The 25,468-nt window shown below is 50.1% G+C and overlaps 2 protein-coding genes across 7 annotated transcripts in view; one reads left to right on the forward strand and one right to left on the reverse strand.

Moving 5' to 3' along the window:
* Positions 1-9,640, forward strand: part of NFRKB (nuclear factor related to kappaB binding protein) — a gene marked incomplete at both ends in the record, with an annotated part of 32,504 nt that extends 22,864 nt beyond the window's left edge. For all 6 annotated transcript variants that reach the window (XM_079707989.1, XM_079707991.1, XM_079707992.1 and 3 more), the window contains 10 exons: positions 171-277; positions 776-899; positions 1,084-1,163; positions 1,257-1,477; positions 1,576-1,843; positions 2,468-2,674; positions 4,886-5,653; positions 8,405-8,511; positions 9,267-9,402; positions 9,515-9,640. In XM_079707989.1, coding sequence (XP_079564115.1) covers positions 171-277; positions 776-899; positions 1,084-1,163; positions 1,257-1,477; positions 1,576-1,843; positions 2,468-2,674; positions 4,886-5,653; positions 8,405-8,511; positions 9,267-9,402; positions 9,515-9,640 — 2,144 coding nt within the window. The remainder of the gene's footprint in view (positions 1-170; positions 278-775; positions 900-1,083; positions 1,164-1,256; positions 1,478-1,575; positions 1,844-2,467; positions 2,675-4,885; positions 5,654-8,404; positions 8,512-9,266; positions 9,403-9,514) is intronic.
* A 4,359-nt stretch (positions 9,641-13,999) lies between these two features.
* TMEM45B (transmembrane protein 45B) lies at positions 14,000-19,358 on the reverse strand (the record flags this gene model as incomplete). Its single annotated transcript, XM_079708913.1, has 5 exons — positions 19,163-19,358; positions 16,808-17,014; positions 15,828-16,012; positions 15,212-15,357; positions 14,000-14,111 (listed from the first exon to the last, which is right to left on the reverse strand). The coding sequence occupies exons 1-5, from the start codon at positions 19,341-19,343 to the stop codon at positions 14,000-14,002; spliced, it is 831 nt and encodes a 276-aa protein (XP_079565039.1). The 5' UTR covers positions 19,344-19,358.
* Positions 19,359-25,468: the final 6,110 nt, after the last annotated feature.

Below are 25,468 nucleotides of genomic sequence, written 5' to 3' on the forward strand. Positions count from 1 at the left end.
ACGCACTGAACTCTCAGGGGTCCTGGGTCTTCAGCCTTGGCTAAAAGTGTGAAGGGTGTGGAAGAAGCTGCCTGCAGAGGGCCATGTCCACCTGCTGCTGGTCAGCAGTTGGGGGACAGCTCCCCTGGGGAGCCCCGCTGACGCTCCGACTTTGCTGTTTCTGGTGTCAGTTCGCGACGCGGCGGCCCGGCTGCCCAACGGGGAGGGCACGCGGGCGGAGATCTGCGAGCTGCTCAAGGACTCCCAGTTCCTGGCTCCAGACGTCACCAGCACTCAGGTAGGAGAGGAAGGGCTGCTCGTGTTTTGTTCCAGGATGGATTTAAGGGAGCTTACAAGGAGATACAAGATAGAAAAACGTAAAATAGAAAAAAAAAACTGATGGGGAATTCCCTGGTGGTCCAGTGGTTAGGACCCAGCTGAGGGTCCAGGTTTCACTGCTGAGGGTCCAGGTTCAGTCCCTGATCAGGGACCTGAGATCCTGCAAGCTGTGCAGCGCAGCCAGAAAAAAAAAAACTGATGGAGAGGAAAGGAGGCCGTCTGGAGAAAGGTGAGCAGTGCTGCCCCTCGACCTTGCCATCGGCGAGGCTCTCCTCTCAGCTCACCATCTTAAGGGCACAGCACCTCCATCTCTCAGGACTCGTAGTTTCTTGTTTTGCCGAGTGATGGGGTTAGCCATTGGGAGGTAGGATCTGTGTGTTGGTGGTGCCTCTCACCCAGGGATTTTCCCCGAGTCTGAGCCTGCGTGGTCCTTCCTCCTCTTTGTCCTGGGTCTCAGGTGAATACAGTGGTGAGTGGTGCCCTGGATCGGCTGCATTACGAGAAGGACCCGTGTGTGAAGTACGACATCGGACGGAAGTTGTGGATCTACCTGCATCGGGACCGGAGCGAGGAAGAGTTCGGTGTGTGTGCCCAGCCAGCTGAGGGCTGCCTCTGCCCTCCTGCCCCAGCTCCACTCTTCTTCTCATTGGCGTGCGGGCAGGACAGAGCTGTAGAGGCGGGTTAGCGCCCTGGCTCTTGGTGAGACCACCCTCCATACTGTGCTGAGGTTAAGCTGTTGCTGAAGCTTCCCATTCTTGTCCACAGAGCGGATCCACCAGGCCCAAGCAGCTGCAGCTAAAGCCAGGAAAGCCCTTCAGCAAAAACCCAAGCCCCCATCCAAGGTGGTAAGTGATCTTGCAGGATGGCGGCGGAGGGGCTGTGGTGTCCCCATGGGCCTTGCTCATGCCCGCGTCCGTGCGCTCCCCGTACTTGTGCAGAAGTCCAGCAGCAAGGAGGGTTCAGTGAAGGTCCTCAGCGCTGGCCCTTCCGAGCAGAGCCAGCTGAGCCTCAGCGACTCCAGCATGCCCCCAACCCCGGTCACGCCTGTGACCCCCACCACTCCTGCTCTGCCCGCCACGCCCATCTCCCCCCCGCCTGTGCCGTCAGTGAACAAAAGTGGCCCCGCGACTGTCTCGGAACCGGTGAAATCCACTTCGGGGTGAGCGCTTCCATTTCCTCTCCAGCTTTCTCCCTCCAGGGTTCTTTTGAATCCGTGTCCTAAGTTCTCTGTGTTGTTTCCCTGTGTGTTCTTTACAGTGTTCTTCTTGTGTCTTCGCCAACGATGCCGCAGCTGGGGACCATGCTCTCCCCGGCGTCCAGCCAGACTCCACCGAGTTCTCAGGCTGCTGCCCGTGTCGTGAGCCACTCCGGCTCGGCTGGACTCCCCCAAGTGCGGGTGGTGGCCCAGCCCAGCCTTCCTGCTGTGACTCAGTCAGCGGGGCCAGCACCGACGCTGCCACAGATGACAGCAGGACCGCAGATTCGCGTGCCGGCCACGGCTGTGCAGACCAAAGGTGGGCCCCAGGTAAGGAGGGACGGGGCCCAGGGCCCGGGGTGATGAGTCTGCCAGGCAGTGTGGGTCAGGACACAGGACCCAGGTTACTGCTGCTGACGATGGTGTTAATCACAACAGCTCAGTTAATGTTCAAAACCTGGTAAGCAAGTTATAAGTTGTGTTTTATTAAATACGTGTCGGGAATCAGAACTTTGGGAAGTGTAGTGATTTACGCAGGATTGTGACATCAGGACCCTGGTAGATAGAGGTGGGATGTAAATCCAGGCCTGTGTCTCTAGGTCTCAGGCTCCTTCCCTCGTGCCTCTAGGCTTAGCCAGGCCACTAACTGCTGTGCTTTAGACAAGGGTCTCCTGCCTCAGGTCCCTCTGCTGTAAAAGGGGTATAACGTTTGCCCTCAGTGTGTAGGGGTGAAATGAGATGTTAAATGAGAAAGTATCCCTGAAAGTTAAGACGTTCTACCTAAGGGTGAGAACTCCGCACTGTTCATCTTAGAGGGTAGTGCGCCCTCGGCATTGTTAGATTAGAAGCCCTCTTACAGGAACACTTCCTGGGTGGTGACAGGTGGAGACCACTCCACGTGCTGGTCTGCGGCTTAGTGTCTAATTAAGCTCCTGCCCTCCTGCCCTGAACTAGACAGTAATGGCCACCGTTCCAGTCAAAGCTCAGACTGCGGCGGCCGCCGTGCAGCGACCGGGGCCAGCGGGGCTCACGGTGACAAGTCTCCCTGCCGCAGCCAACCCTGCGAGCAAGCCGGCCACCAGTTCTCCTGGGGGCTCTGCTCCGAGCACCCCCGCGGCTGCTGTCATTCAGAACGTCACAGGACAGAACATTATCAAGCAGGTAGGTGCACGGCTGTCCGGGTGGGTCTGACTCCTTTGTCCAGAATCAAAGGGTAGTTGGAGATCTTAGTGGCTTGTGACCTTTGATCCTTAGTTCGTAGGTATTTCAAGCGTGAGTTTCCAGCAAGGGCAATGCAAACTTGGTAGATGCCAAAGAGGTTTTTTGTTTTTTGTTTTTCCTGTTTCTTTCCATGTAATTCAGCATTTAGTAGCTGAGTTTCTTGATTTGGAGTAGACTCTTCATGAATTTACTTAACTAAAACCCTGTAGAATAACTTGAATGTCATTCTCATAACACCACAGGGCAGGCACTTTTGTTATCTCTATTTTACTGTTGAAGAAATGGGACCACTAATGATGAAGTAACGTTATTTTTTCCATCAGATGGTTATTGGGTGCTTTTTGTGTGCCGGCCACTGTGCAGAGTGTTGGGGGCTGAGTCTGTGCATCACCCAGACCAGGCCCCTGCCTTCCTGAGGCTCCTAGTGTCATAGAGAAGACCTCTCTGGGGAGAAGGCTTGTGAGAGCGGTGAGCAAGGCGGGAGAGTGTGCGGAACCGTGCTTGTCCGGGGTCAAGCATCCCAGGCGTGGGGACAGCACGTGAAAGGGCCTCGAGTTGGGAACGCTCAAGGAACAACAGGAACGCTGTTGGAGGCTCTGTGAGCAAGTGCGCAGGTGTTAAAAGGCGAGGTTGCCAGACCTCGAGGTCTGGCGAGGTTGCCACGTCAGACTTTGCTTTTAATTTAAGTGTGATGGGAGCCATCGGAAGATTGTGAACCAGGATGACTTGACCTAGTTTACATTTAAAGAAATCTAAAGTCCATTCCACTGCTTTTGCGTGGAATGGACTTGAGGGGCCAAGGGTGGAAGCAGGGAAGCCAGGTGGGAGGGAGTTGCAGCCGTGCAGGTGGGCGGTGGGCTGGGCTTCGAGCAAGGGCCTGGCGGTAGAGCAGTGTGATTTCCTGATGGTTTGAGGACGGGGTCAGGAATGACCCTGTGGCTCTTGGCTTGAGTGACTGGGTGGGCGGTACTGTCATTCACTGAGACAGAAGGAAACACTGTGGTGTGGAGACCGAGACAGGCTGAGAGGAAAGTGTGCTCATGAAGTCCGTAGCAGCACCAGGCGTGTGAAGGGCAGTGAGACGAGGCCTGAGAAGTGACCGCTCAGTGCACATGGATAGTGAGTGAACTCGATGGATGGCATGAGTGGTCCAGTAGAGGGGGGACGGCTCATGAGACACAGAGTCCCCCGCCTGGAAGGATCGCACCTGTTGCACGTGGACATTGGCCGTAGGTAGGAGTTGGTGGGTGGACCTGCGAAGTCTGGCCCCGGGGCTCATGCCCTTTAGTGCCGGGCCCTGCTGCTGCCTCAAAGTGGAGGTCAGCACAGCAGTGAGGCGTTTTTGAGACTGTAGGGGAAATGCGAGTGTGTATAATATTTACAGGTGATTACGTGGTGATGACGGGATTCCTTTTACACGTAGAAGTCCTCTTCTAGGTTAGAGACATGGAGCAGTCCAGTTGGCCTCTCTGTCTTTGGGTTCCGCCTCCACGACTTCAGCCAACCACTGACCAGATTTTGGTTTTGAACCCGCAGGTACGGAGGGCCGACTGTCCTGTGCCATTTTTTTTTTTTTTTTTTTTTTTTTTTGCGGTACGCGGGCCTCTCACTGCTGTGGCCTCTCCCGTTGCGGAGCACAGGCTCCGGACGCGCAGGCTCAGCGGCCATGGCTCACGGGCCCAGCCGCTCTGCGGCATGTGGGATCCTCCCGGACTGGGGCACGAACCCGTGTCCCCTGCATCGGCAGGCGGACTCTCAACCACTGCGCCACCAGGGAAGCCCTGTCCTGTGCCATTATATGTCAGGGACTTGAGCAGCCCTGGATACCCAGGGACGAATGTGTTGATCAGCAAAATGATACTTACTGGTTTACTTTAAAATATTCCAAGTCCTCCCTCCTCCCACCCCGGCTCCCTGAAGAGTGGGGAAAGATAGATAAAATTGGCCAAGTGATAACTTTTGAAATTGTGTGATGGGTGCGTGGATCTGTTAGACTGTTTTCTGCTTTGGCGAATGTCTTCTATTTTTCAAAATAGAAAGTTAGAAAAATACATGAGACCCACATTTCCCGCAGTGGAGGTTCCCCCAGTCATGCTCCGGAACCAGCTCAGCCTCGCGAACGCCTTTGTCAGTGCTGTTCTTCCCCTCCAGGTGGCCATCACTGGGCAGCTTGGCGTGAAGCCCCAGACGGGCAGCAGCATCCCACTCACAGCCACTAACTTCCGTATCCAGGGCAAGGACGTACTGCGGCTACCGCCCTCCTCTATCACCACGGACGCCAAAGGCCAGACTGTTCTGCGGATCACTCCAGACATGATGGCCACATTGGCCAAGTCCCAGGTCACCACAGTCAAACTGACCCAGGACCTCTTTGGGACAGGCAGCGGCCCCACGGGCAAAGGCATCTCCGCTACCTTACACGTCACTTCCAACCCAGTCCACGCAGCTGACAGCCCTGCCAAGGCCAGTCCAGCCAGTGCCCCCTCATCCACTCCACCAGGGACCACCGTGGTCAAAGTGACTCCTGACCTCAAGCCAACAGAAGCCTCGAGTTCAGCTTTTCGCTTGATGCCAGCGCTTGGCGTGAGTGTGGCTGATCAGAAGGGGAAAAACACAGTGGCCTCATCTGAAGCCAAACCAGCCGCCACCATCCGCATCGTGCAGGGCCTGGGGGTGATGCCCCCCAAAGCAGGCCCGACCATCACGGTCGCAGCCCATGCCAAGCAAGGGCCCTCCGTGGCCAGTGGGTCTGGAACTGTCCATACGTCCGCGGTGTCCTTGCCCAGTGTGAATGCTGCCGTGTCCAAGACTGTGGCCGTGGCTTCTGGGGCTGCCAGCACCCCCATCAGCATCGGGACGGGAGCCCCTGCCGTGCGGCAGGTCCCCGTCAGCACCACGGTTGTTTCCACGTCCCAGGCTGTGAGTAACATTGGTGGTGGAGACCAGCCCTTCTGCTTGGGAAGCTTCTCTTGTTGGGAGTGCAGACTAGAAGCCCTGTCTGTCTCCTCCTTTGACCCAAACAGGCTTATTTACTAAAATACTTTGCTGTTTAATTCTGAGACAAATTTATGGAAGTGTAGCACGGGCATACGCTCTCATAAAAGTAAAACAGTGCAGGGCATGTGCGTATGCATATAGCTGGCTCACTTTGTTATACAGCAGACACTAACACAACGTTGTGAAGCAGCTCTACTCCAATAAAGATGTTACAAAAAAAAAAGTAAACAATGCAGAGATACACGGAGTAAGTATGAAGTTCCTCTCACCACCTCCGATTCTCCTTTCGTGATGCTCGTCACTCGTCGTATTTTGGCATTTATCCTCCTAGTTCTTTTTCTGAGCATTTTCGTATATATTTACGTGGTTTTAAAATCCCTATGAGAGACCTCAATCTGTGATTTGCTTTATTTAAATATTTAAAAATGTGCCTGGGGCCTCATTCCAGATCCTACGATACTTAGTATCTTGTTAAAAACTATTGCTACCGTGCATGTTTGTGTACGTGAACGTGTATCAGTATTTCAGGAGCAGAGGTTGCTGGCATGGGTCGGGGAGGTACACGTTGAAAGTTCTGAACTCCAGGTGTATTAGCAAAAAGGCCACACCAGCCTGCACTCCATCAGCTGGTTTCCTGTTTCCCTTGTACCCTAACCTCGTGCTGGATATCCTGTTTTTTTAAACTTTATGTCCCTATCTTACTGGTAAAAAGAGAGTTCTTTTTCTGTTTCCTGGATCTTTAGTGAGGATGGGCAGCCATTCATCCAGAGGTTGGCGTGGGCTCTCCAGGGGTGAATAAACCTTTGCCAGTTTTCTTCTGGGGTATTTGGCCTTTTCGTATTGTGTGAGCTGGCACCAGCCTTTGTATCTTCTGCATATTCTTGTATGTGTAGAAAATATTTTCTTCCAGTCTGTCAATTTTTAACCTTGCATGTGAAGCCTTTTGCTCTGCAGGTATTTTATCTGATTAGATCCATAAACATTTTCTTTTACGGCTCCTAGGTTTCGTGTCCTGTGCCTTTCTTACTCCAGGGTTATAAAGATGTCAGCCCTCATTTTCATAAAATATTTTTAGAGTTTAAAAAAAGTGTAATTGAGAAATCCATTTGAAATATATTTTTGTGAATGGCATGTGGTATAGATCTCATATTTTTCAAATTATTCCAACATCAATGACTAGTGTATCTCATCCCCACTAACTTGAGGTACTACCTTTATCATAAACCAAATTTCCATATCAACAGGTGTGTTTCTGGGTGCATGTGTTTATTCTTTGACCTCTAGCTAAGGGACACTGTTCTGTATGGTGGGTGCATCTGGACAGTATAAAATACAGTATACTTTTCTAAGCAGGCAACATAGTAAAACCTCACTAATTTGGCTAAAATCCAGAGAATTAGTGGGAGGAAGGAGGACCTACCCGGTAGTAAAGCCAACCAGCCAACGCTGAAGCGCAGTGTCGCTTTAAAGGAAATGTTTGTTTAGGTTCTCATATCAGAGAAGTTAAAATAAGAAAGCAAGGAGACGGTGCTTACTTGATCCACTTTTGTTTCTCTTGAGTCCTTCTGAAGCAGAAAGGTGAATCCAGCGGTATCTACCCTGTTGTCATCAATCAGGGTAACTGTAACCGGAGAGCATTTGGTGGGGCAGGAAGTACTGAGCGGTGCTGCCTGTCTGTCTGTCTAGGCAGCTGGTAGGCTAGTTCATGGAGGGACACAAGTTGGTGGACGGCTGGTCTGAAGCGTTCTTGTTCTCAACACTAGGGATTCTTCAGACGACAATACAACCCTAGTGGGTTCCCTTGGAGGCCCCATCTGGCCGTGTTCTCTTGCCCACTGACATCTTTCCGTGCTTTCTAAGGGGCTACAGTTGAGCTCAGCTGTGGAGATCAGTGTGGTGCCCTGGTATACAGTTTTCCTCCTGAATGCCTGGCTTCTTTAGAACCAGCTTGCCTGTGGGAAATGTTGATTCCTTTTCTTCGCATCTTGTTAGCTGCCCCTCTTGAGTCATTTTTCAAAGTTGTATGTACACAGGATCCTACTGTATATAAATTTTATCATCAACCAAGGGTTAAAAACCAGGCAACCTAAAAACAGGCTGGTGTAGTGACCGAACCGCAGCCATCATGAAATCCCAGAGATACCAGGTCTTTCCAGCTCCTTTTGTGTTCCTCTGGGACTTCTTATTAGCTGTGGGTTGGACTTCTCACGTGGTTGAGTTGATTACTAGTGTCCGCTGACTAACCTCCCTTACCTCTGGGAGAAACAGGGCACTCGGGGAATGTGTCCTGCTGCGTGCTCCCCAGCGGTGCGCCTGCTCGAGGGGAGCAGCAGTTATGCACCTGCTGTATTCACTCCTGAGTGCCTCTGTCCTTGCTCAGTTCCTCTGCCTGGCTGTGTCCCCAGTGTTGGGGGTACGTGGATGAGTAAGACCCTCCCCCCGGGAGCTCAGGCTCATACTGTGCCTAAGTGGACACACGCTTTCCTTGGTGGTTCAGGCACATGTCTTGCCCCGATGACGGCAGGTGCGTGTGCTGCTCTGCCTCCTGAGGCAGGAGAGAGGCGGCTCACGGCAGCTGGGTGGCACTGGGTGATGCTGGGTGGCGCTGGGTGACGCTGCGTGGCGGTCTTTCTCTCCTTTCATTCTGTAAACCCAGTTGCTTTGTCTCTCTAGGGGAAGCTGCCTACACGGATCACAGTTCCGCTCTCTGTCATTAGCCAGCCCATGAAGGGCAAGGGTGTGGTCACAGCCCCCATCATCAAAGGCAACCTTGGAGCCAAGTAAGTGCTGTAGAGGGTTGGGCGGGCGGTGTGGGGGGGACGCCTAGACATGGAGGGGAAGGCGGCTGGTTTCCTGGGCTCCTTCGTTGTGCTCAGCAGTGAGTCTCGAGCACCCCGCGTTGTTTTAGGTGCTGTGGATACAGCAGTGATTAAAACAGAAGTTGGTGCTGCCTTCAGGCTTATACTATAGAGTGAGTGGGAAGAGGAATAGTGAGTTAAAGTACTGTGTGGCCAGTGACGTGCTCTAGGGAAAGCAAGGGAGGGCACAGGCGGAGCTAGGTGGGGAGTGGGCATGACACAGCTGGGGGCAGTCCCCAGCATGGGCGTTAGGGAAGGCCTCGCCTCGATGTCTGAGCCCTGGGCTGCGATGGCTCAGAGATGAGGGCCTCCTGGGGGACTGGGTGTCTCGTGGCTCTGACTTACATGGGGATGGAGGGCATGAGGAGATGAGTCTCCTCCTCTCGGGGCGGCTGCCTTGGCAGGGCTGGGTTTCTGGTCAGGAGTGCACACCTGCTGGGGCCCCGTCCGTTACTCCTGCTGGTTGCAGAGCGGATACAGGGCTGTTTCATCCAAAGCACCGGGAGCCTTTGGCCTTGCTCTCTTCTCTGACACGGGAAGCATAGAAGCTGGAAGAAAGGTGGTCTCGGCAGCCGGTTTCCATTTCAGTCCAGAGTGCCGGGGTTTTCCACTGGCCCCAGACCTGGCCTCATGCTGGCCTGGCCCGGCCATGCCTCACCCCCACTTCCCCTCCGCAGCCTCGGCGGGCTGGGCCGCAACATCATCCTCACCACCATGCCAGCAGGCACGAAGCTCATTGCTGGCAACAAGCCGGTTAGTTTCCTCACCGCCCAGCAGTTGCAGCAGCTCCAGCAGCAGGGTCAGGCCACACAGGTGAGGTCCGGGCACCCGTTGCGTGTGTCGGGCTGCCCTCTTGCCCGTGCTGCTCGTCCTCAGCTGACGGGCCGTGGGCAGTCTGCCGACCAGACACTCTTTCTGCAAACAGGTGCGCATCCAGACTGTCCCTGCGTCCCACCTTCAACAAGGAACAGCTTCTGGTTCCTCCAAAGCCGTCTCCACGGTCGTCGTGACCACAGCCCCGTCTCCTAAACAGGCACCTGAACAGCAGTGATTCTCAGGGAGGAAGACGGTGGCCGCGAAAGCCACACCCGGTCGGCCTTCTGGCTGACAGGGAGGAGCGGGTGGTGCATCGCGCCCCCGGGCACGTCTGTCTGAGAAAGGCCAGCGGAGGGACCATGGTGGCCCGGCTGCCGCTCGGCGGGGAGTGCACTGCGCCAGGTGTGCTGAGGTTCCGAGGTCTGTTCTGTCTGGTCCAGGAGAAGCTTCTCTGGTGGGGTCATGTGAGCGTGCCGTGGCCACACAAGCCCAGCTGTCTCCTGGAGCGAGGCTCTGAGGATGGGCGGACGGTGAGAAGGTGTGCAGACGGCAGACGCGGCTCGTGCTGTGCGGGGTTTATTTAGCTCTGGTCTTCTCTGTGGCTGGTGGTCTAGTTAGGAGCTCTGTGCCCAGACATTTTTATGTAACTTATTTTTTTAAAGAACATCTTGTACATCCTTATCAAGTAGAAACCTGGGCTTAGCACGCCCCCTGCCCCCAACTGATTATTTATTCTTTTGACCAGAATGAGAGAAGAGCAAGATTCTTAGTAAGTTGGAGGCTTATTTGATCTCTGCATGGTAACAGAGAGGCCGTGAGGAGGGGGAGAAACGTGGGAAGTGAGGTCACGTGGGCCCCCTGAAATGGGATTAGTTTGACAGCCCCTCTTAAAGACGGGCTGTCAGGATCTTGACTGTGGTCCCTACCTTCACCTGCAGACTTAGACCCCCTTATCGAGCCTGTTCACACGCGAGTCCAGGGCCAGTGGACAGAGCAGGCAGATGCCAGCAGAGATGCTGCTTTTGCAGCACAAGCTTTATTGTAGTTCAGAGGTGATACATTTTGCTTTGTTCCAGAGCAAGAGTCAGCAAACCATGCCCCTTGGGCTGGCTACCCGGTTTTGTAAATAAAGCTTTATTGAGACACAGCCCGTGCCCATTCATTTATGTACTGCCTATGGCTGCTTTCAGTTAGAAGGCAGAACTGAGTAGTTGTCATAGAGACCACACGGCCTCAAGCCTGAAATGTTTCTTATGTGACCTATTAGGTAGAACTTTGCTCGCTTCTGCTGCAGAGTAGAGGTGGGGAGAAGGGGTAGGGGGTGGGTGCAGCCACGAGGCAGCACCAGCCACAGAGGAGGTGGGTCTGGGTTTACAGTCACTTGCTCCTGGCTGCTTCACGGTTCTCAGCCTCCATCGAGCTATAGGCAGAACTCAGCATGATATTTTAAAATGTAATTAAAAGCACTGATTATTGACAGTATACGCCTCTTTCGTATTGGAGCAGGGGTTGGGTGGTGAAGCTTTTCTGTAACGACAGGGCTTCCCTGTCTTTTTTGAAAGTATCCAGATTATTAAAAATGTATCCCTAACTCATGGAAATTTAGTGATGATCTTTGACGGGGTCTCTGTGAGGAAGTGGAGTTGGGGGGCAAAGAATTGGAATGGCCTCCTTTGGAGGGGTTGCTGGGTGGAAGCTGAGTGATCAGGCAAGTTGCAGCGGTGCAGAGGAAGGGTGGCTCACTGGGTACACAGACATTTGATTCGTAAAGCAGTTCTGTAAAATAGACATGACCATCCCTGTTCTAACTGTGAGAAAATCCAAGCCTGAGTTGAAGTTAAAGAGAACCAAGCTGTGAGTGCAGTCTTTTAATTCAGGTGCCCTTTCTGCTGCCTTCCTGCGGGGACGTGGCTGTGATGTGTCCTGGTGAGACGTGGGGACCGTCCGGAGCTGGGAGTGGTGAGCCTGGATTATAAAGAGCAGAGGTGAATTGGCGGGGGTGAGATAGAGCTTTTGGTGGGTGGTAGAAGGCTGGCGCAGAAATAAGATTGGTAATGGGGAGAGGTGGAGACTGCCGGGAAGGAAAAGACTGGTTTTTGACCTGAGTGGAGGAGAGCACGTCTGCGTGGCATTACTTCCTAGAGCACATGTCACGTGAAAAGCCCGTGTGCCGGTTTCCAAACGAGAAAGAGGTAGAAACTTGAGGGATCCTGGCTCTGGCATTTACTGCTGGTTAAAACAAACCCCTTTTGAATTTACTTAACAAATGATTTCATCATTTGTTCAGTCTCAACCCTAAGCTCCACTCTTATTTACTGAAGTCACTTGACTCTGCCTGTCTCCTTGGTGCCCGCAGATATTTACATCCTAGCCCGCGGGTTAGTTTCAGGATGCCGGTGGTAGGTGTGACCTGGTGCTTCCTGCCCAGCCTGCCCTTGGGTCCCAGAGGATGGCATCCCCTGCCAGAGTTACTTGGGTGACACCACCAGCGTTTGCACCAGGCATGGTTCCTTGTGTGCAGACCCCAGGGGTCTTGTAGAGACATGGTAGCTGGTGGGTGTTTTGGGGGGAACAATTCCAGAAGAACCTGGTTCAGAGGCTCAGAGGCTGGTGAAATCATTCAGACCATGTATCTGAGACTAGATTTGGTGAATGGCATTGTGATCGGTTTGTACTTCATCACCACATCTGAGAATATTTATGCAGGTTGATCACTTCCATGAAGGTATACCAAACAGTGCTGTGTCAGGTGCATCAGAACAAACTTTACTATTTTGTATCTGACCGTCACACCTGAGCCCCTCACTGTCTAGAAAATGCTGCATTTCCTTAAAGTGTACTGTCCCCTCCCCACTTTTAAAATCTAAAATGGAGATCTTTACTGTGAAAGTAAACCCGCGACTGTGTTCCTTCTTCCCACCTCCAGTCCCTGAGGCAAGAACATGTTTTACATTAATGGCCAACAGTAGAACTTGCTGAATAGAACATGCTTCATTCAGGACTTGCCGAATGAACATTTGGGTTCCTGTTCAGCAGGCAGGCCAAAGTGGGTCCTGAAAGGGGGCTCCCGGGTTCTCTTCTCAAAATTCAGTGTCTTCAAGTAGCTCATTCTTAATCCCTAAGATGTGGCTTCGACCCTGAGATGCTGGCTGACCGTGGGAGGTTGCCTTTCATGTAAGTACAGCATTCTTTCCAAAGAGCATATGTGCTTCACACAGCTGATCCCTGCCGTGTTGGTGTGAAGTAGCGGAGGGCATAGCAGGAGAGAAGCTAGCCTCTGAGTCCTACTTGAAGGCTGGCTTTAGGACTTCGTGGCTGTGTGGCCTTAGGCTGATCCGGTTCTCTGAAGAGCCCTGATGTTCTTGCAGTACAGGTGGTTGTGAGAATCAAACGAGATAGAATGCAGTTTAAGGTCTGGGAAATACTGTACAAATGAATGGCACTGTGGGTCCCTATGACCTTTCAGATTTGTCCTAACCCACTTTTATCAGTTTACAGAGCTTGATTAACTGTCCGCATTCTTTCGTACTCTCACTGTCTTTGTGCCTGGATTCTCTGTGCCTGGAATGTGCTTTTCTGTAAGGCACCCCCCAAACACACACCTTCTCCTCCCTGCCTTCGTTTCCCATGGTATCTGTACTTACCCCTTAGGGCACCAGTCACCCTGCACATAACTCTCCCTTTAGACTGTGAATTCTTTGCTGGACACATAGTTCGTTAATCCTTAACAGCCATTTCAGTGCTGGTGCAAAGTAGATGATTAATAAATGTTTGTTGAAGGAAACGTAAAGAAAAAAAAGTACAGGTCCAGAGCCAAGATTCGAGTATCAAGACTTTATGTCACTAGTTCAAGATTCACATCCTTTGCAGGATTCTTATCTTTTGCTTTCAGCTATGTTGAAATTCAAGGCCTTCCATAACCTGACATTTTTCTCTCTACCTCATTATAGAGGTTTCCTGTCAGCACCCTCTTACTAGGGTACTTTTGAGAAGTCAGAATATCTGGGTTCCAGCTCTCAGCTGGACCACTCACTGGTTTCCTGATTTAACCCAAAAAATCACCTTTGGCCCAACTTCGTCACTTATCAACAGTGAGTGGTATTGCAGAACTCCAGAACATTGTGATTAGTTAGGAGATGCTTAGCAAGTAATGTTTAAAATACCAAAGCTCGTGAATTATTTTATTTTAAAAAATACAGATTAGAATTATATCTCTAAAATAAAGGCTCTGTCATTCACTTTCTGATAAGAAAGTACCTGCCTTCTTGAGGGAAAAAGGGCTAAATTATCAAAAGCAGTGTATTCTGCTGGAGTCATATCCTGAATTCACCCAAGAGGCCACTTCCTGTTCTGAAACTTTCAGAGTCTGAGTTCTCTTCACACTGAGACACAAATACAGGCTTGCTTCATTTTTCTCTACAAAGTATACCACACCAGCACAGACTTTAGTTGGTTAAACGAGCAGATGCAAATATACAGACCCTTGAGAGCGGATCACAATGGGGGTTTCAGTGGAGGAAGTGAGCCACCCCATTGACCACCAGCTGTGCACCCGGAGGACACGCCATCCTCCGCCGGTGATCGATGGCCGCCCCTAGTCCTCATCAGAGCCGCTCAGGAGGGCCTTCTGGTAGGTGTGATCCGACTTCAGCTTCTGAATCCCAATGATTTCTCTGTCTCCAGGCCTCTTTACCCGTGTCAGGAAGCTGTAACGGGGAGACAATAATTGCAGATGGAGCGAGCCCCAAGTTGCCTTATTCCCTCACCCGAGGATGCGAAGGCGTCCGCTGGCCCTTAGAGCATGTTTTTTATGTCTCTATCAGATAAATACTGTGGTGACTCATCTGCATCTCCGATTTCTTAGACAACGCTCTTCGGTGGTGAAAGGACTCACGGTCACTTAAAGGTCAGTGATGTAACTGAGACTCAGCTTAGTTCCCCCGCCCCACAATTGGTTGATTCACTGACCGGGCAGTAGAATTCAGAGAAACCATGGCCTGCTTTCCCTTCTGTTTGGTCTGTGTGGAACTCTCTCTGGGTGAAGTGTCCCTGCTTTGGGTAGGGAAATCGGGAACTAGGAAGGAACAGAGGTGGCTCTGACGACACGGAACTAGCAGGACCGGGTGTGCAGTGGTTAAAGAGCCGGGCTCTGCCGTTTACCCCTTGGGTGACCTTGATCCAGTTCCTCAGTCTTTTGAAGCCTTGGTTTCCCCGTCTATAAACATCACGTGCCTCCTTTATAAAGTGAGCATTAAGTGGGGTAATTTACACACTTGAAGTGCTGACCACAGTGCTGGGACACAGTCAGTGCCTAGGAATTACTAGCTACTCTGGTAACCTCGGGAGAGCGAGCGCTGTCGTGAGTGCTTGCTGCTGTGGTGTCTTACCTGACCGTCACATGTCCCTGGGAAGTAGGGCAAATCCAGGAATAAGGTGTTGGGCTCTGAATGAACTGGGGACACAGCAGGGACTGCGGTTCAGTACTGATGCCTAATGCAGAGTTTTTCCTGTCAAACTGCGGACTTAAAATCCGTCAGAACTGCATTCAAAACCTGGGTCTGTGAGGTCGCCGTGACCAGACAGACGGTCCTTTAACTTCTCAGACTTCAGCACCCTCACGTGCAGGCATAGAGTGCCTTGCACAGAGCTTGGCATATAGTTGGCCCTCCCTCATTAAGTGGTAGACGTTAGCACTGCTTAGTTATGAAGGGTGGGGCGTGGAGGTAAAGAAGATGCAGTGTAATACATTTCGGGGACGGGGCGGGTTAGGACAAACTTGGCAAAAATCATCTTCTCTTGGACATACCAGTAAACCAGCGAGTAGCTGATGGCCACAATGCAGAGGGCGGCCAAGTAGTGCCAGCAGAAGCACATGGTGATGAACATGATGTTGGCGTCATCTTTCTGGTCCCATTCGGGTGCTCCAAAAAGCGGGAACAGCACAAACCCGATCTGGTGGATTATACAGAGAAGCCAGCCTTGTCATTAGGTGGGTCTGAGAAGCCCCCTAGCCCCCTGTGGCTGCCAGAGTGTCTGTAGTTGCCCAGACAACTCATTCCCCATGCCTCTGTTAGCGTCAAACGGCCTCTGCACAGGAAATTGCTCTGTTAGCTCTGGTTTTAGTGTAACCTTACTTAAAATTTCAGGGCCCACATTTCAGATGAACAGTTTTTAGCAAGTAGAGGCTGTAAGTGGTGTCAGTAGCTCTGCTGGGAAGGGCAGGCAGGGAAATCCTCGGCCTGCTCGCTACCTGTGCTCTGTTGACGCTTGTTTCTGCGTCAGCAGGATATCGATGGCTAAAGTCACGTAGGTCAGGGGTGGGCATGGGCAGAGAAGTGGCTTCTGGCCCCCTTCGAGTGGACGCGCTCAGCGGGCCAGCTTCGTCCTTGCACCAGGTGAGGAGCATGGTTTTGAATAATTACCTGCCAGAACCAGGTGCCCTGCAGGATAACGAGGCTGGTACGGAAGAGTTCCAGCACAATGTTGTCCCGGAGGATCACTTCCAAGCTGAGGCTGACGGCCCCTGCGAACACGGCACACAGCAGGAGGGAGTGGATGTGCTGGTCCAGCGGTGGCCGGTGGTGGACATGGTGGTACAAGAGGAAGCCTGTGTGGATGGAGCAGGGGATGCTGTTGGGCCCGTCCTCGCCCCAGGGGATCGTTCCCAGCTTCAGCCTGACTAGGAAGTGTCTGTCTGGCACTTAGGAAGTCAGTTTATGTGACAATGTAGGACAACAAACTGATGCAGGTTATTGTGGGTGTGGGTGTGTAAGCAGGTATAAGCAGCAGAGGATGAATCTTAACGTCTCTTTACTAAATCTGTGGTAGGTAGTGTTCAGTCCAGGATGGGAAGGTGAGATGTTGCTGATTTGTGACCAGCTGTGTGTGTGTACTTGACATTCAGTTTTACCCTCGTTCAACCTTTTTTCAGTTCTTTCTGAGGTTCAGAAGTCAACGAGGGGGTTGGATTACAACATGCTTTCTCTCATCCAGTTAACATGAGTTGCGTTGGGAGATGTGTCCTAGCTGCTGGGTGGGAGTCCGGACAGTGACAGCTCAAGGTTGGGGTGGAGCACGGAGAGCCGCTCCCCTAACCAGAGGGTCACCCCCTTGCGTGATGGCACCCCGCCAGTACTTTGTGTGGAGGGCGGGGCGGGGGCGGGCGCTGGGCGGGCAGGGGGGTTGGTGCTCTGTCAGCCAGAGCCCTGGCTAAAAGCCTCGTGCTTTCTTGCGCTGCTTTATGGAACGTGCCACCTGTACCATCCAGAGCACAGGATCAAGTCCTGTGTAGGATTCTGAAGCTCAGAGACTAGGGTTTTCTGGGGAAGATGATTAAACTTGCAATATTTCTGATCTGCTGTGCGCCAGTCCCTCTAAGTCTCCGCCCACACCACCCAGTCACCTTCATTGGAAACTGCCACAGCCATGACCAGTCTGTCCAGCCCCAAGGGGATGTGGGAGATGAGGTAGGTCAGCATGTCCACGAGTCCCGAGACCCCAAAGAACAGGTACATGGTGCTGTGCTGCCAGTTCATGAGCTTTACCCAGTGGTTCTCGTGGGACAGGTGGAGGTGGGGCCCGTCCGGAACAAACTGCTCTGCCAGCATGCCTGCAGGGAAATGGGAGTGGAGGTTAGGGAGGGAAGAACAGCTCCAAGACAAATAGACGGCGAAGGTGGCCCACGGCTCTGTGGACCTACTCTGCTGCCTCAGATGCAGCTGTTGCAGGATAAAATATGTATTTGCTGAGGAACCTGTGCAGACATGTTGCCTTTGTTGCCGTTCCTTTGGGGGAGTGGGGAGAAACGGAACGCAGCCACTCAGGCCCCCAGGACATTTTCCAGCAGTTGAGATGACAGCAAGGCATTGTCTCTTAAGCGAGAGTGTGGCTGATGCATTCTCTGTGGGTCCCCTCTGCCAAGCGAGCCGTGAGATAAACCTGGAAAGGAACGATTAGGTGGAAAATGATAGAATGCCAGCAAGACACACTGCAGGTGGAGATAGCCGTGGCAAGCCCAGCGACTCCCGGATGTGTGCTTTTCCTGCGCCCGGGGCGAGCTTGGAGCTGAGGGTCCCTCCCATGGCACTCGGCCTCTGTCCCAGACGCTGGGAGAACAAGGCCAAGACCACACCTTGGTGATCCTGGCCACCCTGTAGCTCAGGAGACGGGGCGGGCACACAGGTGAAGCAGTGCCACAGGGCAGCTCTCATTTCTTGGGAGCAAAAGATTCGCCTTTTGCCTGGTGCCCAGAATGTTCTCGGACCCTAGGATAAGTCCTCCGGGACAACGTTCTAGACCCTGTTTCCCAAACGTTTCTTTCTCAACCCAGATACCCCCTCCTATTTTTTTTAATATTTATTATTTATTTACTTATTTGGCTGCACCGGGTCTTCGTTGCGGTATGTGGGGTCTTTGTGGCCATGTGCGGGCTCTTGGTTGTGGCATGTGGGATCTAGTTCCCCAACCAGGGGTCAGACCTGGACCCCGTGCAGTGGGAGTGCAGAGCCTTAACCACTGGACCACCAGGGAAGTCCCCATCCCCTTTCTGAATTCATGTGTAAAGGATGAAGGTGCTGGTGGAAGCAACCCAGGAAAAGGACGTCCCAGTGACAGGAGAGCAGAGGGCCTTTGAGAGCAGGGACTGTGTCTGTTCCCCCCCACCCGCACACAGACAGCGAGTTCCTGGCACGTGGCAGAGGCCCAAGAGACCGTTGTTGGGTGAGTAGTATTTTCACATAGCAAGGAGGCCAAATATCATTTTTCTAGCTTTTCTAAGGCCAAGTTGATGCTGTCCTTTACCGTTTAAGCCACATGGGCCCTATCATTTCGCAGCTTCAGAGAGACGACAAAGCCTTTCCGATGCCTGGGTGACTGGTGAAGGGGACATTCAGCTAGACCGTGACCTTTGCTCACTCCACGGGGAGCTACTGCCCTTGCTTCCGTTCCCTGGAGAAACTGTAGGCCAAAGGGGACAGGTGGCAGAATGTAGCGGCAGGGTGAGCACCCTCCTCAGTCACGTGACGGGCTGGTCCTGACAAGGAATCCTGTCTGCTCTTGACACCGCTTGTTCCGTGAGGGCCACCAGTGGGCTGGATGGCTGTCAGGTGACCATGGGAGTGGGTGGGTTTGTTGGAATGGGGCGCAGTGAAGGAAAGTCCCCCCCAGACAGCTGTCTGTTGGCTTTTCTCATTCTCTTCCACTGCCTCTCTGACTAGCCTTCCAGCATGAATCCCCATCTCTAAGCGCTTGAGATTTGGGGGTGGAGGGTACAAGTTGGGTGTTAACTACTCCTGAGATTCTAGTGGAGGGAGACAGCTGGGGGGAAAAATGACTTTTCGAAAACTAAGCTCCGTTTAGTACCTTCTCATAACTTATGTACATGAGCTTAACTCTAATTTGTTCTTCTTTTTCTCTTTTTCTGTTTTGTCTTTATCATAAAGTATGTCTTCTATTTCTACAGCTTATGCCTGTGTTCCTACAAATTATACCTGTATCCTTCTAGGGCAAAGAATGCTGCAATCTATGTGGTAGTTTTTCATAGTGTGAAACTTAGAACTATGATGTAAGGTGCTATTAACCTGTCAACGTTAACTAAGCTCGGTACACAATAGATGCTATGGTAAAATATTTAGCGCCCCAAATTGTTGTTATGTTATCCCTGCCAGTGGAGACATCCATTTTTCACAGGGTCCAGGACGTGGGTTACGGGTTCTGGGTATCACAAGGAGATCCCAGGGCCAAATGACCCCCTCCTTACCGATGACTGAAAATAAAGTTCTGATGGCGGCCTCAATGACCTCAAGATGCTGATAGTGGTGAGTCAGTTGGCTTCTCTTCCCCTTTTGGTGAAAGTACTTCAGTGGGTACTTCACTGACCACCACAGTCCAACTATCAAGAAGAAGCTCCCTGGGAGAGCGTGGCCCTTGAAATTTGCCATCGGGGTCCCAGGATACCTAAACAATAAAGGGACAGCTGTTAGGTGGCTGAATGGGGAAGACATAAATGGATAATTTGGCAGGAAACACAATCCATGACCGAGGATTCCGAGCTGTAAGCCACATTGAGAAGGAGCCCCTTATTCTCATAGAATAAGCCTGTGTTACGTCATTGAAGTCTTGTCTGCTCAGTGAGTTACAAGCCCAGGAGAATACCACTGGCCCTGAGGCTTTAAAAACGTGGGTAAAATAGAAGGGAGGAGAAGGAGGATGGGTAAATACTTTCTGATCTTAGAGTAGAAAAGCGTTTCTAAACATAGAGGTAAAGGAGGGAACTAGAAAAGAGAAAGTCATCTGCATAAGCATTTTACATATAAAACACATTAAAAGGCAAACCATTTGGGAAAACGTTTGCAATAGCTGTGATAAATGGATATTCCACTACAGAGCCTTTACAAGTTAATAAGAAAAAGACCGTAGAAGAATGGGCAGAAGACACAAACCACATAATTCACAGAAAAACACAAATTGATAATAAATCACTGTACAGATAATGCAAATGAAAAAATATTTTTCACCTAATTTGAAAAATTGAGGGGTTTTATGCAGCCCTCTAAGTATAAATGAATGTGGTCGTTCACATTTGGTAAAATGACAGGCTGTTCAGCCAGAGATGTGTGGAGAGCTTGTATCAGCCCTTCCATGACTCATTTCTAGGGTTTTCCCTGTTCAATTCCTGGTTGGTCCGCTGCTCACCCCAGCTGTGCATTTCCCTTGCTCATTCCCGAGTGTTCATTTCCATGCTTAGCTCGGGAAGCCAAGCGTTTCTGACCCCCCATCACTGCCCTGAGCTGTGTCTGTTTCCTGGCAGCCGAGCAACTTGTTTTCATGGCCAGTACCAGCATATTTAAAAGTCATTGAGTGTGGGGGACTCTTGTTAGGGTGTGGCCACAAAACCCACAGCCTTCCACTGTTGAGCTGAACTACTCCATAATATTGCCGCCTCAGCATCCTTTCATGTGGCCAGTGGCCTGGAGGGGCCTTGAACTGACACCGGCCCCTCCTGTGAGCATGCCCTTGAAGCAGCTGCAGAGTCACAGTGATAAACAGTCTCTTCCACGTCCCAGGGTCTTCCCCCTGGTGTACCCCTTGAATGAGCCCCATGCAAAACTTACCAGAACCCTGGTCTTTTTGGTTTGAATTGTCCAGTCTGGTTTCCCTGGGAACCCTGAAGCACTCCATCTGTGGACCTTAATAAAGGCGTATGTCCCAGTCTGGCCTCCCTCTGCCTTGACCTCCCACCCTGTACTCCTCCAGGGCTGTGAGTAGTCAGCTTCTCTATTTCGGTTCTCTTGTGGGCTTTTGTCGGACTGAGGCTCACGATGCGACATCCAACATTCCAGGACCCTTATTTAACAAGTAACTTAACAATCACCACAGCTCAATTTGTTGTCTACCTTTGGTCAATTTCCAGTTCCCTGCAATTGTTGGTTTTGATAATTTTGTCTAGTGCTGTGCTTATATTTTTGCAGGGGGCGGGGTGGGTGTTTTGCAGAAAGGAATTGCCTATCTCTTTATGCTGCCGTAACTGGAAAGCCTTCTCATTCTTTTTTAATCCTCTACTGAAAAACATTAAAAAAAAAAAAACAAAAACTCCACTTTTCATTTAATGTTTAACACAGGTCCCTTTCCAGGTCAAGCCTGTTACACTCCTTTGTTTTCCTAGTCAGAAGTGCAGAAAAACCAGCTTTACAAATCCTCCCTGCCCTTCCCTATTTTTCTGAGAGGCAGAACCCTAAATGGAGGCACAGTCCTTGTCTGCTTGTGTGGCGTCCATACCAGTTTGTCAAGCCTCACCCTTCCCTTTACCTGGTTTAAAGTTCATGCCAGTGGATCGTAGGGCCTGCAGCATGTCTGAAGAAACTCCTTTTAAATTTCTGGAAGTCTGAGTACGTTGATTTGATGGGGATGAGGAGCAGGGGAGGTAGATTTCTTCCATTAACAAATTAATAGATTATTAGATTATAGAACGTCTAGAGAGATAGGACGGGTCCAGTTTTAAAAAAGAAACAAGACAGTAACTTCAAACAGAACAATAAAAATTTAGACGTCCAATAATTTGGATAATACCATTCAGATAAAGTCCCTGAGAAGTCTAGCTTAAAAACTAATTAAAAAATATTAAAGAAGAAAGCAAACATTTAAGGGGTGAGTGCCCTTGAATACACAGAATGGTGTGGCCATTGCACAGTAAAATACGTCGATCTACAGAAAAGCCACAGATAGGAAAACATTAGAAAGTGCTTCCACAAAGACAAATTCCCTTATTTTTAATAGGAAAACATTAGAAAGTGCTTCCACAAAGACAAATTCCCTTATTTTTAATATGTTTACTCTCTTTTAATATTACATGAGGTGGAATGGGAGTATGAAGGGAGGATTACATGTTTTGAGGGGCGGTAGCTTTGAGTTAAAGCTGGAAGCCGAGAAGGCTAGAGGTTTAGGCAACTTTTCATTTCACGTCTGGGGAGATCACTGGAAAAGGAACATTGTTTGAGTAAGGTTTCACCAGCTTTCCTTGTACTCCTAGTTTTTAACCATTTTCCCCAGTCTGCATTCCCTTTTTTTCATTTAAAGTAATTGAAATGGAAGACAAGGTAGAAGGTGTCAGAGAAAAAGGAGGGGAGAGTGGGGAAGAGTGGGGAGCACGGAAAGAGGAGGGAGGGAGAATTCTAGGAGTAGGGGGTGATGGTGCAGAGAGGAGAAACCGTGGTCGGTGCCATTTGCCTGTAGTTAAAAATAAAACGATGTGGTGCCTTTTCTTTTTTAATAAATCCAACATTTCCCCTTATTTTAGATGGGGAAAGTAGGAATTGTGAAGGAAAGGGTGTATGTAGATGAGTGACAGGATCAGAAAAAGGAGCAAGAAAAGTGAGTTTTGTTCCTCATGTGCTTCGTCTTTGCAACCTCCAAGATTAGCAGGATTGAGGACTGGGCATTCATGGCAGGGGAAGAGTTGAAGCCAATTTCCTCAAATTCGTGAGGACAGGTTACAGATACATAGACTACCAACTACACAGCCTGGACCTCTGCTCAGTTCCAGTCACACCTGTGACTTAAGTTATCTTCACCGTGGAATGTTACGTAACCACTAACAAGAATGAATTAGCACCATACCTGCTGTTCTGGGAGGTTTTGCACGAGTTACTGTCGGGGGAGACATGAAAGATGGAAAAGACTGCTTATAATGCGACCCTGTTTTGTGCAGCAGTGAACGTTCCGCATATCTGTATACACGTGTACAGGTGTATGATTTGCATGAACAGGGAAAGCAGTATGGAAGATAATTTGAGGGTATTTCGTGTTCATTGAGCATTTCTGGCTCTGTCTTCTAGGCATGTGGTATGGTTGCACTTCCTGGCCCCCTTGCGATTGGGTGGGGTCTTGTGAGTTGTGAGCGTAGGTGACGTGTTACTTCTGGGCTGACGTGTAGTTGCCAGTTCAAGACCCCCAGAACAGTCACCTCTCCCTCATCACTATCAGTATTCATGACAGTAGCTCCTCCGACAGCCTAGATCCCAGAGTGAGGAGACACGGAGCAGAGCCCCAAATCAGCCAAGATGAGCACATGGCATGAGAAGTAAACGGTACAGCGTCACTGAGCTCTGTGGACCGTTATTATCCAGCAGAACCTAGCCTGTTCTGAATCATACAGCTGTATACTAGGCTAACGTTAACAGCTGGGACACTCAGGCTTTTGTAGTTTTTTTTTTTTAATATTGAAAATCTTTATTATATCCAGGGAAGAAGTAGTTGTGGTGCCATAAGAATGGCAGAAATTGTACCAAAAAGGTGCCAAAGACAATTGTGGTAAATTCTCTCTGAGCTGCCCTGACTCGTCACCTCCTTTCCTACCTGATATCACATAGATGCATTTTCTCTCTTGAAATGGTTCTTCCAGCCCCACCTTACTGTCCTGCCTAGAAAGACAACCTAATTCGAATTCAGGCACCCAGGGGTCTGTTACATTGCAGGGCAAACCTGGAGGTCCATTTCTGGAGTCCAGTAGTTCTCTGTGGGGGACCGTTTGTCTGAAGATTGATTGATTGATTGATTGATGGCTGCGTTGGGTCTTCGCTGCTGTGAGCGGGCTTTCTCTCGTTGCAGCGAGCAGGGGTTACTCTTCGTGGCGGTGCGCAGGCTTCTCATTGCGGTGGCTTCTCTTGTTGCGTCGCACGGACTCTAGGCACGCGGGCTCAGTAGTCGTGGCGCATGGGCTTAGCTGCTCTGCGGCATGTGGGATCTTCCCAGGCCAGGGCTCGAACCTGTGTCCCCTGCGTTGGCAAGCGGACTCTTAACCACTGCGCCACCTGGGGAGCCGTACAGACGTTTTTGATGGTTACCACGTGGCTGGTGGTGGTGTTACTGGCATCTGGTGGGCAGAGACCAGCCACTAGACATGACATCTTACAGTGCACAGGACAGTCCCCCACAGCAACAGATGTGCAGCCCCGAGCTCCTAGTGATGGGGTTGTGAGGCCCTGCTGTATTCGAGGTCAGCTTCCTATTCTCCTTTTTTCTGGAAGGAAATAGAAATTAGGCTGCCTGCCTTTCTTTGTTATTTATGCCAGGGTCGTCTTCTCCCTTCAGAACTTTATGGAGTATAAGCCCACTTCCCTAACAGTTTTTTTCTTGGCTGTCCGTATCCTTTTGTTTTTGTTTTTTAAATAACAGCTTTATTGAGATATAATTCACATACCATACAATTTACCTAAAGTGTAAAATTCAGTGACTTTTGAGTATATTCACTGAGTTGTGCAACCATCACCACAGTCAATTTTATAATATTTTCATCACCCCCAAAAGAAACCTTTCACCTATCAGTTACTCCGTTTCCCCCAATCCTCCCTCCTATCCCCCACAGCCCGAAGCAACCACTAATCTACTTTATAGATTTGCCTATTCTGGACATTTCATATAAATTGAATCATACAGTATGTGGTCTTTTGTGCTGGCCTCTTTCACTTAGCATGTTTTCAAGGTTCATCCCTGTTTTCCAAAGTGGCTGCACCACTTTACAATCCCACCAGCAATGTATGAAGGTTCCAGTTTTTCTACATCCTTACCAACACTTAATTATGTCCATCTTTTTTTAGTTCAGCCATCCTAGTGGGTGTGAAGTGGTAGCTCATTGTTTTGTTCCATTTTGCTTCCCTAATGATTAGTGATGTGGAGCATCTTTTCATGCACTTATTGGGCATTTGTATATCTTCTTTGGAGAAATGCCTATTCACATCCATTGCTCATCTTAAGTTGGGTTATTTGTCTTTTTATTGTTGGGTTGTAATAGTTCTTTATATATGATAGATACAAGTCCTGTATCAGATACATGATTTGAAAATATTTTCTCCCTTTCTGTGGGTTGTCTTTCTTGATTATGTCCTTTGAAGCACAGAAGCTTTGAATTTTGATGAAATCCAGTTTATCTTTTTTTTTTTCTTGTTTGTACTTTCTGTGTCATATCTAGGAAACCACTGCTTAACTCACCATCATGAAGATTCACTCCTATGTTTTCTTCTAATATTTTTTATAATTTTTGCTCTTATGTTTATGTCTTTGATCCATTTTAATTAACTTTTTAGGTACGGATCCAACTTTATCCTTTCGCATATCTAGTCATCCCAGCCATTTGTCGAAAAGATTCTTCTTTCCCCCATTGAATTGTCTTGGTGGCCTTGTTTCCCCTTTTACTCTTGAAAATGGATTTCATCAATCTTCAGGGGAGGGCTTTGCCTATAATAAAGTCAAACCATGGTGAAGAAAGAATAATTTAGCTATTGTGACACATATTAACTATTTTAATAGTGTTGGGACAATAAAGGGGGGACTCCAGCCTGAGGGAAAGAGGAGGAAGATTACAGAGGGAAGTGTCACTGAAGCTTCCTTGAAAAACAGGTAAACACAGGTAATATGCATGGAGTTCTAGGCAGAGCAGACAGCACATGCAAAGGCTGAGAGGCAGCTGCAGCTAATCATCCCTGTGGCTGGGTTGAGCTGCTCACTGTTTCTGCCCTGCCATCCCCACCGTCTTTACCAAAAAGACCAGGTGTCTTTCTCTTCCATGGGG

The sequence above is a fragment of the Hyperoodon ampullatus genome (genome assembly GCF_949752795.1).
Source record: "Hyperoodon ampullatus genome assembly, chromosome: 7".
NCBI lineage: Eukaryota > Metazoa > Chordata > Mammalia > Artiodactyla > Ziphiidae > Hyperoodon > Hyperoodon ampullatus.